General features: G+C 34.8%; 1 protein-coding gene across 3 annotated transcripts in view; it reads left to right on the forward strand.

Moving 5' to 3' along the window:
- Positions 1 to 13,848, forward strand: part of LOC115232408 (A disintegrin and metalloproteinase with thrombospondin motifs 7) — a 313,827-nt gene that overhangs the window by 275,879 nt on the left and 24,100 nt on the right. For all 3 annotated transcript variants that reach the window (XM_036511342.1, XM_029802264.2, XM_029802265.2), the window contains one exon: positions 5,102 to 5,252. In XM_036511342.1, the coding sequence (XP_036367235.1) occupies positions 5,102 to 5,252 (151 nt within the window). The remainder of the gene's footprint in view (positions 1 to 5,101; positions 5,253 to 13,848) is intronic.

A 13,848-nucleotide genomic window follows, 5' to 3' on the forward strand; every position in this document is an offset into this window, starting at 1 on the left:
AAATATACATTTATTAAACTTATTGGATAGGATTTCATACATGGTTATAGGTGATGACATGGATGTATGGTTACAAAGTTTCCTGTGTCACCATATGATTCTGGGATTGGTTCTACAGAGTGTGGCACCTTTGGAATGTGCATTCTAGGAGAGATCTTTGGGTTGGCCAATGCCTTGTAAGTGAAATTCACTGCGGATAGAAACTGAGAAGAAGCCAGACATATATATATGTGTGTGTGTGTTTGTATGCATATATATATATAAATAAAAAGGGGATTGTATGATTGTGTATTGAGGGATATATATTATTCAAAGGAATTCCAACTCTGTCTGTTTTTTATGTGTTATTTATATTCTTTATAATATTAATGTAGTATATAGAATATATAGTATATATAGTAAAATGAAATGAGTATTGATTGTCTTATTGAATAGATGAAATATTGAATATCAAATATTAAGGGACTAGTATACTTTCTTGCATTTAAGCAGTCTTCAAGGTCCCAGGTTGTGACAGGAATGTTTCAACTGTGGAATGTTTCAACATTATATATATATATACATATATATATATATGTAATGTGCATGTGTATGAGTGTCTCTTTTCTGTGTCCTCATTGACACAGCTGAGCAAAAAATAATTACTATTTGTTGATATTTTCCTGTAAACAAAAGTGTGGAAATTTCAGTAGTTTAATAATTTTTGGTGAATGAGGACCAGAATAATAGAAATACCCAACTCAGGGAACAGGTAAGGCCTGATAAAAGAAAGAAAACATCAGGTTTGATTCAAGAAAATCTGCCTTAAGAAGTTTTGTCTAACTCATAACAGCATGGAGAAACAAACAGAAATGATGCTGGTGATAATGTCAATGACGATGATGATGATAATAATGATGATGATATAGTTGTAGCGCAGTGGCATTAATGCTTTAGCTAATAAACTCCATCTGTCATTATGTTTGAGTTTGTGTCTATGTGTTGGTGTATATGTATACAAAGCCATATAGCTTAGTGGTTGAGGTGTTGGAGTAACAGTTGTAATGTCATGCATTTTGTTCCTAGACTGAGTGGCACATTGTGCCATTCAGCATGATACATCACTTACTGTTTTTACCAATCGGGGTTCTGGTGAAAATTCCAAGAGGCGTCTGATCGGCAACCGGCAGCTTCGAGGTCGTTCTGTCCCTGTGTCTGTGGAGACTCTGCGGCAAACAGGGCGTCCTGTCACTTGGGATATGCATGCAGGATTTTGGCGACCACTTGTGAATTCAATATTCCCACAAAACTTCTATGAATCCTATGAATGGCTCGCTATCTCCAGTAACCTCACACAGAACCATCAAGTGTGGGCCGCCATGGTTTGTGATGCCGTCAGGACCAGAGAAGAAGCTGGTTCAACCCAACTTGGGTGAATGCCATCACAAGTACAAGTACAATCTGCTCGGCTTAAATGAATATTAGCTGTAAGTAACAGTTAACTTGCAGTGGACTGACATCCTATACAAAGGAGTAGTCTATATTCTTAGTAGGAAATTGAGATAAGATTCGGTTTAATGAGCCTATAAATTTTAGTCAGACTTTTTAACATTTGTGTGTGTAAATATATTCATGTATATGTAAATGAGTTTATGTATATATTTGCATTAGTATGAATGAACGTGTAATGTTTAGTCAGGAATATGCTAAGCATCTTAGTATTTTCTATTATCATAAACGTAAGAACATCTTATATTAATGTATATCATTCACACTCAGAAACAAATGTTTACATACTTATACAAACACATGAATCTATTTATTTGCTTATCTTTCTATTTATTTATCTAGTTATCTATTTATTTCTGTCTATCTACAAGTCTATCTCACAGTCAGTCTGCCTGTCTATTTAAATAGCCTGCCACCATATAAGTGTAAAATTAGGTACATATACATATATACATTCATATGTAACTCTATATAAGTAGAAAATAATGCACAAAATAATTTGCATGCTAGTGTCTACAAACACGTTTATTTTTAGACATGGAACTGAGCTGTGGTTGGGGGAGAAACCCCGCCCACCAAAATAGAAATTCTCCAATTAGCATTACATTCATGATTAAGGTGTAAAAATTCCAACTGTTCAATAAGTTAAAAAAAAACTGAAGTAAAAAATCTAAGACAATTTTCTGAAATTATGTTCTTATAAATTGTTCAAACCCAGAGACATAATTTTACATATATCCTAAATTTAGAAGATTTTCTCTCAAATTTGTCATTAAAAATATGATCCTTTTATATCTGCATGTGCAATAGACAGGACAGCAAAAATGTGTTTAGTGTATCCATGACTTCAGGGTTCAATGTAACCTTCCTTTTTAAAGAAAATAAGTGAATTTTGAGAGAAACCTGGCTACTGTTTTAGTAATTCAAGTGGCCACATTGAAGGTCCCATTTTGGTTTATCCCTGTATATGAAGAACAACTAAACATCTCATAAGCTCTGTAATGATTTTTTTTCTGGGATATTAGCTTTGCATCATTTTTATGATATGAAGTAGATGAATGACAAGTCGTCCACATCGCTAGATTCTAGAGCAAAGCAGATAGCAAACCCGAACCATTTGCTACATACTCAAGAAACAAGATAAAGAAAGACACTGAGCATATGTACTGCACTTAGGAAGACAGAACTTCTTTCATGGATTTGATCTCAGCACTTACAGCATATCAACTACGACTAGCTTTTGAGTTTCATAATCTAAACTCCTATACTAAATCTGACTACCATCAGCTTCATAATAGCTACCACTGTATTGATGTCCTTTCATTCATGCTGTCATTGGTAGCATTTATATGATAGAACATCTCTAAATGTTTCAATTCAGTGCAATTTTATGTGTGAAGCCTGACAAATGCAGGTTTCATAGAAACTACATCTTGCCAAGTCTTCAGTATTTCATCTTTACCTGAAGGCTGTGATGTCACCATTGTCAACTGTTAAAGTCTTTCCACTTTTGTATCAACTATTTACATTATAGGTTCTAACAGCACAGTTTTCTTTCTGAATATAGCAATTAAATTTTCTTACATGGTGCTGCTAACCTGGCTTTTACTTTTTTTCTAATTATGCATTCAAGCATTCTCTAAAATGAAACTTATGTTATTCTTGTATGTTAACAGTAGTTTTGTTTGTGTGTGGTGTGTAACATATTCATACACACATATATCATAAGTGTGTAGGATATAATTTATTTCTGGAGAGGGGAACCAGTCGATTAGATCGACCCCAGGATGCAACTGGTACTTAATTTATCGACCCTGAAAGGCTGAAAGGCAGAGTTGACCTTGGTGGAATTTGAACTCAGAATATAAAGACAGACGAAATCCCACTAACCATTTCGCCCATCATGCCAATGTTTCTGCCAGCTCACCTTTATTGTCGTATAATGCAATCTCCATGATGCTGTACCAATCATTTCATGATTTTTACCTCATATTTATATATTTGTGTTATTCACTCTTTAAGTGCACACTCAATGAACAACTACAAGTAGAGAAGAATTAGTGAGGACATCTCTTTTCTTGTGGGCACAAATTTTGAGAAATGGGAGTAAGCTCATGTCGGCACCAAAGGTGTTTATCTCCTCTTAAGTATTGATACACACACACACATGCAATATATTTATACACATACTCACTAATATGACAAATGAGAATATATTAAATACCATACAATATAAGTTATTCATTTCTATATTTAAGAGATGAGGAATTATGTACATTATTTACATTATTTACATTTGATGGATATTTGTCCTCATCTTGTTTGTTGTTAACACAACATTTCGGATGATATACCCTCCAGCCTTCATCAGGTGCCTTAATCACTATGCCATATGCCCATGGACATATAGTATAGTGATTAAGAGCACAGCTAATCCCAAGATTCTGAGTTCAATTCCAAGCAACGACCTGAATAATAGTAATAATAATATTAATAATAATAATAATAATAATCACGTCATCACGTGACCGACCAGACTATCAGATGTTGTTAGACATCGCTGGTCACAATGCGTTCGCACTGTTTTAGCCTTCGAATGACGCCACCCCGCTGGCTAAGTGAGCTGGCCAACAGAAGAAAGAGTGGTGAAAGAGTACAGCAGGGATCACCACCCCCTGCCGGAGCCTCGTGGAGCTCTTTAGGTGTTTTCGCACAATAAACACTTACAATGCCCGGTCTGGGAATCGAAACTGCGATCCTGCGACCGCGAGTCCGCTGCCCTAACCACTAGGCCATTGCGCCTCCACAATAATAATAATAATATTAATAATATCGAAAAATACCTTAGGAATGAGAACCCAGGTTTGAAATTTCTCCAAGACACCTGATAAAGGCTGAAGGGTATATCAGCCAAAACATTGTGTTAACAACAAACAAGATGAAGACAAATATCTGTCAAATATAAATAATGTAAATAATATAAATTATTGTTTTATTAAAATCATTTCTGCTTCCAAAGGAGGTAGAACTGATATGACTGTTAAAGTTTTTGCTGTTTTCTTTTTATGTCTGGATACCCTTCTTATCCTGAATCCCTTTGGAACATGGAGTGGGTGCTTTTTACTCTGTCATTTGCATTTGTTATCCGACGGGACTGAAGTGTTTCTATTGCCCTGTATCAGGCTTTACTCAGAGCTGCTACTCTCCAAGATGGATTGCTTTTACTATGGCTGTACAGAAATTTAATTCTGAATTACTGGTCTTTTAAGCATATTACCTTCACTGTGGGATGCAGCGGTCCACACCTCACCCTTGCACTTCACAAAGCACTGCTCTCCAGTATGGTTGTTACTGAATCCATCTTCCTATCTGATCCTCATTCTCTATTTCTCTCTCTCTCTACATGAATGTGTGAATGTAATATATGTATGTGTGGGCATTGGGTGGGTGGAGATAAGTGTATTTGAATATATCATTTTATTTTATTTTATTTCAACTATTTATTTCATGAGCTGTGGCCATGCTGGGGTACCGCCATGCATAATTATAAATCAATTTGACTTCAAGATTTTATATTTTCAAAAAAGTGTATTTTGTTTTTTAACCTTCTTAGTGCACCAAAACTTGTGGAACTGGTGACCAGATTCGTCTGGTGAAATGCCTTGATATTGCATCCCGTCAGCCGACTGAAGATTGTGACCCAGCTACAAAACCAATCATACGCAGGAAATGTCAGATCCAACACTGTCCAAAGAAGAAACATCGTAAGTACACATCATATATTTCCATTTTTTTATTCTCTCATTGTGCTTTTCTTTCTTCACTGAAAAATAATTATATAATTGTGTGTGTGCATGTGTGTGTGTGTCTGTATGTATGTGTGAGTAAGAGAGTACATACATATGGATATATTATGTATAATTTATATACAATGTATATATTTAACATTATATATATATTATGTGCTATATGCCTTTTAATGATTTTATGAGTGAAATGATAATATAAAAATACAAGAGCTTCAGAAGTTATTGATGTTATTCCTGAAATCAAACAACCAAGCAGTCTACATTTGCTCAGATGGTCACTCAGTCTAATACCATGTGGCATTTGCATGTTTTTAGCAGAATCAACCCAGTTCCAAGCATTCGGATCATGTCCAGTCTACACAACCTCAAAGATGCATTTTACCTTATTTTTTCAAATCAGTCTTAAGAGGCCTTACAAAAGGCTCTTTCTTCCTTTAATTACATCATAAAAGAAAAGCATCTGTTCTATTTTGAGTAATTTGTCTGAGAACTGCTTCCAATACTAAAAAAAATAAAACCAATTTTGTCACCATAATTGATACAAGAACCAAAAGAAGCAAAAATAGTAGAAAATGTCTGTATTCGTACTAATATGAGGAAATGGATATAAAAACCATGAAAGAAAAAGCATAAATATTACAATGTGTGTGAAAATGTGATTCAATATTAAAAATTATGTATTGATTATTGAATTCCAGTAGAATTGTAAATTCTTTGCGCATGATTATTGATATTTTGTAGACAAAGCTTACTGATGCTTCCACACTAAATGTGTAACGATGCTATCATTTAATATCCTTAAAATTTATTTTTATCTGAATCTTAATAGACTTAGAAATGTATAGATAGTATTGAAAAGCGGTACTATCTTTCTAGCATACTAGATTGCTCCAGTTATCTCTTAATGGTTAAAATACTATTTAATTTCTAGTATATGCTTAATTATTTTCAATCTGTTGAATCAGAATTATTTTCAATGGCACTGAAATTGAAATAAGTTCTTAATTAAGCATGTAAAAAAAAAAGAAGAAAAATAGACTATATTTTTCATCTTTAAAATGAAAAATATACTCTATTTCTTTCGCTCCAATATATTATGATGTCAGAAGAAATATTGTTAATGGTTAGCACTTGTATTAATGATATTTAGACTTATGGGTTGGTGAAGTTTTATGTTTACAAACACAGTAAAAAGTACTCAATATATAAAGTAGAGTTTTTATATATTTGATGCAAACTGGAACTTCTTGAGTGTCTATGCTGAGTTTCACCCTGCCAATTATTCAAACCGCTTAAGCAAGTAAGTAGTTTGGCAATATATAAACAAAGGTGTAGGTAAACACATTTGACATTGATATTTGATTGATTGCCAAAAAACAAAAAAACCAAAATAAATCAAGTCATCTGTTCTATTTGTATACACAGAACACATGGTACATTCATCTATTTGTCTGTAAAAACACATATTTTCATGCATTTGATATTATAACATGCACAAAAGTAAAGGGTTAGCTATTGTTTAGTACAAAGGAAAAATTGTAAGTTTTGTTTGTTTCAGTGTATAATTATCATTTGGGGTATGACAAATTTAATATAATAACAAAAAAAAAAAAGAAAGTTTAACCAGCTGGTATTTGGAAACCCTTCCACAAATATCAATGATTAGCGGCTAACTGGCTTCCGTGCCGGTGGCACGTAAAAGGCACCATTCAAGCGTGATTGTTGCCAGCGTCACCTCACTGGCACCTGTGCAGGTGGCATGTGTAAAAAGATTCGAGCAAGGTTGTTGCCAATACAATACCGCCTGACTGGCCCCTGTGCGAGTGGCATGTAAAATACACCATTTGAGTGTGGCTGTTGCCAGTAATGCCTGACTGGCCCCTGTGCGAGTGGCATGTAAAAAGCACCCACTACACTCTCTGAGTGGTTGGCATTAGGAAGGGCATCCAGCTGTAGAAACTCTGCCAGATCAAGATTGGAGCCTGGTGCAGCCATCTGGTTTGCCAGCCCTCAGTCAAATCGTCCAACCTATGCTAGCATGGAAAGCGGACTTTAAACGATGATGATGATGATGATGATGATGTGCCAATTCTAATATTTAGTTCAAAAGTGCAAATTACTGTCATGTGTTATACTTCTGTAAGGGACAAAAATCACATTTTGTAGAATCATTAATGTAAGGAGATTCATGTTCCATAATGAAGCAACAGAATTTATATTTGCTAATGTTATCATTACTTAAATTCCATATATATATGTTTGGACCGTGAAGTAGTAAGATGGCTTCTTGAGTGTCTGAAAGTAAATGTGATAGAATTTTTAAGAGCGACGGCATGTTTAATGATACAGTGCCATTAATGCTGGAATGTTTTCAAGCTATTTATTTCGCTTCTTTGCAGATTTATTTATATATATTTGATGTTTGAAGAAAATTCTCATTATGACCTTTAAAAGTATTGTATGGTTCTCACTAAAGATTTCACTCCATTTAATTTTATGCTGGTGGCTATTTTTTCTTACTTGTAAACTAATAAGGAGTAATAGAGTTGGTTCCCTCATAGGTATTTTGTGTATTGCTGGAAAGGCGTCTGTTGAATACCATTTACCATTTTCTTCCATATCTTGGTTGTATCTAAAGAAATAAGTATTTGTTTGGTGTTTTTAGATTTTATTAAATTTTCATGTAGTATATTTTGAAAGTTGCTGATTGATTTTTTAAAAAAATGTTTTTGTCATACTGAAAACATAAACTTCAAATGATTCTAGTTATTTATACTGTGGAAGAAATCATCAGTATTTGAGGCTGACCTTATTTTCCTGTATTCATTTCATTTAAAGAACACTAGCAGTATCGCCTGGCGTTGCTCAGGTTTGTAAGGGAAATAACTATATAAGCATTTTTAGAGAGTTATAGCCAAAAAATAGCAAAAAATGCATTAAAAATGGAAAAAAAATTATGGTAAATTTTTTTTTAAATTGTTGACTCATCGTAGACATTTTTAGAGAGTTACTTCCCGTATATAATAGCGAAAAAATGCATTAAAATGGAAAAAAATGATGGTAATTTTTTCTTTAAATCGTAGACTCATCGTAGACATGCACTAATACCCAGAAGGGCTCGATATGAATCACGACTATAAGATACCCGCTTTTGGTTACACTGCACCGCAAAATGTGGGAGTAGTTAGGAATCTAAATCGTAGGAGACAGACACACAACTTGACTTTTATATATAAAGATTACATACATATTTGATTCAATACAATGTAGTGTTTCCAGTAAGACACTTAATGTACTCCTTTTTGGATGTTATATTAATACACATTACTTGAAATTTCAGGGTTGCTGTTTAAGTTTTAGCTTTTGTAACTTCTCTGGACAGTGCTTGACAAATTATGGAGAAGAGTATATGAATTAGTGAATGCTTGTTCACAAATGAAGAATAAAAATTCTTCCAGATATTTCTGTCAATATTTATTGGGGAATTTCCAAATATCAACTGCTTAAAATCATATCCACATCTTAGTTTTGCCATACAGTGAAAGATCATTAATAAAAAAAATAATTAAAAAATTCAGATTTTCATTAACTTGAGGATGGCTTAAACAATAATCTCATTCCTGTTTGGTGTGTTTCTCACATATAATCCTGGAAAACATGAAAACCTGTTTTGCGACTGAATAAACATATAATTCATGCTTGACAAAAAATAAAAAAATTGAAAATTGAATAAATCAATGATTCATACATTTTTTAACACTTTTTGGCAATCAATCAAATCACAGTGACTTATCATATTTCAAAGAGTTAATGAGCATTTTTACTTGTACATAGTCACGCTGCTTTTTTCTATTGTTTTGAATAATCAACAGTATGAAGCTCACACAAATCACCCTAGGAGCTCCATTTGCTAACAACAGTGAAAGTGTGTGCATGTGATGGTGTATATATATATATATTTACTTATATGTATATATATATATATATATACTTATATGTGTATATATATATATATATATTACATTAGATATAATTTAAAATTATATATGTAATCAACATGATGGACTCTCCTCCCATCAAAGACAACATATGAATGTTCAGCTTTTGCTGAACAACTTGCACAAAGGGTTTGTTTATAATGATCAAACACATGTGCCATACATTAGCTCACTCCGTCCATCAAATCAACATTGCCTGAACTGAACAGGTGCACAGTGTACCTCGTGTCAGGTGTCAAAGTGATTGCAGAGCAACATGAGACAAAGCATTTTGCTCCAGAACACAATGCACCACCTGGTCTAAGAATTGAAACCATGATCTTCCGATCATGAGTGCGACATTCTAACCACTAGGCCATGATTCCTCACATAAACAATATATACATATATCATTATATATGTGTGTATATGCATAATCACAAATGCACACACACACACACACACACACACACACACACACCACACACACACACACATCATGATCATGATCATGTATGTTGTTAGAAGTGATTAAAAGGTTTAGAAACAGGAAGGGAATCAAACCATAAAAGAGTTTCTCAAACAATTCCTCCAACCCCTGTCAATATGGATAAGTTTGACAATGACATTCATAGATACGTAAACTGAGAATAGTTGTTCCAAGCATATTTCATGTCATACCTGTGTGCAAGTTTAAACATATTTATTGTGGAGTTTTAATATTTCTGTATTAGTTCTTTATGATTAGTTTAGTCTAATATATCTGGGTATAATGTGAGGGTAATTTCTCTATTAATTCTAGTAGATCAGGTGTCAATATAGAGGCTTCATTAAAGGCACATGGTGCAGTGGTCAGAGTGTTGAGCCCACAATCATGAGATAGTGAGTTTGATTCCTGGACCAGGTTGTGTCTTGTGTTCTTGAGCAAGACACTTTATTTTCATGTTGCTCTAGTTCACTCAGCTGTAGAAATGAGTTGTGATGTCACTGGTGCCTAGCTGCATTGGCATTTGCCTTTCCCTTGGATGACATCAGTAGTGTGGAGATAGGAGGCTAGTATGCATGGACGTCTGATAGTCTTCCACGAACAACCTTGCCTAGACTTGTGCCTCAGAGGGTAACTTTCTAGGTGCAATCCCATGGTCATTCATGACTAAAGGGGGTCTTTATTCTTTTATCCTTTTGTTGGCATACATCTTTGGTAAATCCCAATGAAAGACCAAGAATTATTTTCAACCTTTTCTGGTTTACTGCTTCATTCTTCTTCTTGTCTTGAGACAGCATTCACCCGGGGTGGGTTGAGCTGGCTTCATTCATCCTCAATGCTGCATCTCTCTCAAACGCCAACCAGGCCTGGCAATTTGAGGCTAATGACCGCATGATCTCCAACCACTCCCTATTCTAGCGGCGAATGCCATAGACATGGGGGCCTAGGTTGGGTTCCAGATCAACCTTGACTGTCATCAGCCAGGTTTTTCATTGTCCACCACATCGCCTTCGCTAACCCTTCGCCTTCATTGGCATAACACTTTGTCTCTCTTGCCCTTTAATCATATCGCATTACTTAGAAGAAAGACATACACAATGTCACCTTTAAGATACTTTTATTCAGAACTAATATCTATATTTGGCCTTGTCATTTATTTTTATCTAAAATAAATAAAATAACATGATTTCACTATATTTTGGATTAAATTGCCTTTAAGAAGATGCTGATAAACTTTGATTAATCCTGGGATGTTGATTAACTCAATAGTTGAATCAAAGCAATTATGTTTTTAGAAAATATCAGAAAAATCAGATTATAGCTTACAATCAACTTGTAAAGATGTACATCTATGTAAAATGTTAGCTACCTTGGTGCAAAACTATAGCCTATAGTTTGGAACATGTATGTACATATATATCATCATTTAACCCTTTCGTTACTGTATTTATTTTGAGATGCTCTGTATTTCTTCAAATTATTTAAATATAACAAAGACTTTAGTAAAATAATTTCGTTATCATTAAGCTAGTGCTAGGAACATAAATTGTGACTAAGGTTTGGTGGAAGATTTTAATTCAAAACTTATGAAAACAAGACATTTGTACGCCAGAGCCAGTTTCAGCCGGGTTGGTATCAAAAGGGTTAATGTCTGTTTTCCTGGCATGGTTTAGACAGTTTGACAGAAGTTGATAAGGCTAGGGGTAGCACCAGGTTACATTGTCCATTCTGGTATGGTTTCTATGGCTGAATGCCCTTCCTAATTCCAACCACTTCATGGAGTGTATTGGGTACTTTTTATGTGGCACCAGAACCACTGCTTTTAATGTGGCACCAGCATGAGTGATTTTTATGTGATATCAGCACCAGTATCAATTCTGCAGTGGTGGACATGTCTTCTCGAGTACAGCAAGGTGCTAGATATCTCAGTTTTTTATCATCTCCTTTGTAAAGCTCAGTGTCTTGAGATCAGCCTTCAATACTTCATCCCATGTCTTCCTGGGTTTCCCTCTTCCACAAGTTCCATCTACTTTAAGTGATTGGCACTTCTGTCTACATCACATGACCAAACCAGTGCTGTCTTCTCTCAAGCATATTGCATCTAATTTCTCCTATGTGCAACTTTTCTTCCAACACACTAACACTCTGTTACACACGTACATTTGTATTGCACATCTAGCAGAGTATACTCACTTCATTCCTCTCTAGTCTTCACATGTCTTCTGCATTCAGGGCCCATGTCTCACTACCATGTAGCATTGCTGTTCATATGCATACATCATACAATCCTCCTTTCACTCAGAGAGAGAGAGAGAGAGAGAGAGCTCTTTGGTTGCCAACAGAGGTAGAAATTTTCCATCCTATTTGAATTCTAGTGATTACACTTTCTATTCATCCTCCCCAACAGCTAATTAGGTCCTCTAGGTAGCAGAAACTATCCACACCCTCTAAAGAGCATCTGGAACATTTGAAAAAATTGATTTCATGAGCATCTGTAGCTTTTATGGTCTCTGTGCATCTTCCATATACAAACACTACTTTCTCTGATAGTCTTCCTATTATTTCTCTACACTCTTGCGTGTTCATAAATTGCTCTGGGTACACCTTACAGAGTTCTTGCTAATACCTTTCCTACATATCAAGCAGGGCCATTTACCTGATGGGAGAAGGGTCCTGTCTGCTTCTGCCTTACTAAAACCTTAGTCTTTGCTATGATAACCTTAAAGCCCCAGATTTTGCTTCTACACCTGAAATTTCTTTCCTACGAGTAGTTCTGTTACAGAATCTGCTATGAGAGTAAGATCATCAACATGTAGCAGTTCCCAGGGGAAGGTGGTCTTGAATTCCTCTGTTATAGCCTGGAGGACAATGATGACTGAGAACCAAGCACTGATGAACACTTCCCTCTACACTAAATTAACACGTGGTTAAATCTCATCTTATGTGACAGAACCTTTGTGCATGGCTTGTATGGCTTTTAGAAGCCACTCATCTACCCCCAGCTTTCTCAGAGCCCACCATATCATTCAGTGAGATACTCTATCAAAAGCTTTCTCCAAGTCATCAAACTCCAAGTACAATGTACATTATTTACATTCGACGGGTATATTTGTCCTCATCTTGTTTGTTGTTAACAATGTAAATAATGTACATAATTCCTCATCTCTTAAATATAAATCTGCATTATCCAAGTACAATGGTTTATTCTTAACCAAATACTTCTCCTGCAGTTGTCTCACTATAAACATAACATCAGTAGTGCTTCTCTCCAGCACAATGTCAAGTTGTATTTCATCTAATCCTGTTTCTGATTCATTGGGCAATAGCTCTTCCCATAACTTCCATCACTTGGTCCAGTAATTTGATGTCTCTGTAATTCCATCTAGCTCCCTTATCTTTGTAGTAGCTGTCTATAATGCTGCTACACTAGTCAGGGATGACACCTTCCTGGATAACTCGATTAACTATGCTAGTGACAAGGCTATATTCTGTTCCATCAGATATTTTAAGGGTATCAGCAGTGACACCCAATGAACCAAAGTCTTTCTCTGTCTTCATATCCTTAGCTAAATTTGGTGTAGTTAAATATTTACAGAAAAAGATTTAGTAAGCGTACAACTATATATATATATATATATTCATATAAGCACAAATACACAAACACACATATGTACATAAATGCATGTATATATATATATATATATATATAAGTTCATATACATATGTGCACATATTTATAAATGTATAAATATATAATACAAATCTACACATGCATGCATATTTTATATATATATATATATATATATATATATATATATATTATTTTAGGTGTCTCAACCATTTGATTGTGCCCATGCTGGAGCACTGCCTTTAGTTGAACAAATCGACCCCAGGACTTATTTGTTGTAACCGTAGTTCTTATTTTATTAGCCTCTTTTTCTGAACCTTTAAATTACGGGTACATAAACACACCAACATCGGTTGTCAAGTGATGGTGGGGGACAAACACAGCCACACAAGTACACACACACACACACATATATACATACATATATATATATACGACAGGCTTCTTTTAGTTTCTGTC

Source organism: Octopus sinensis, linkage group LG2 (assembly GCF_006345805.1).
Source record: "Octopus sinensis linkage group LG2, ASM634580v1, whole genome shotgun sequence".
NCBI classification, from domain to species: domain Eukaryota; kingdom Metazoa; phylum Mollusca; class Cephalopoda; order Octopoda; family Octopodidae; genus Octopus; species Octopus sinensis.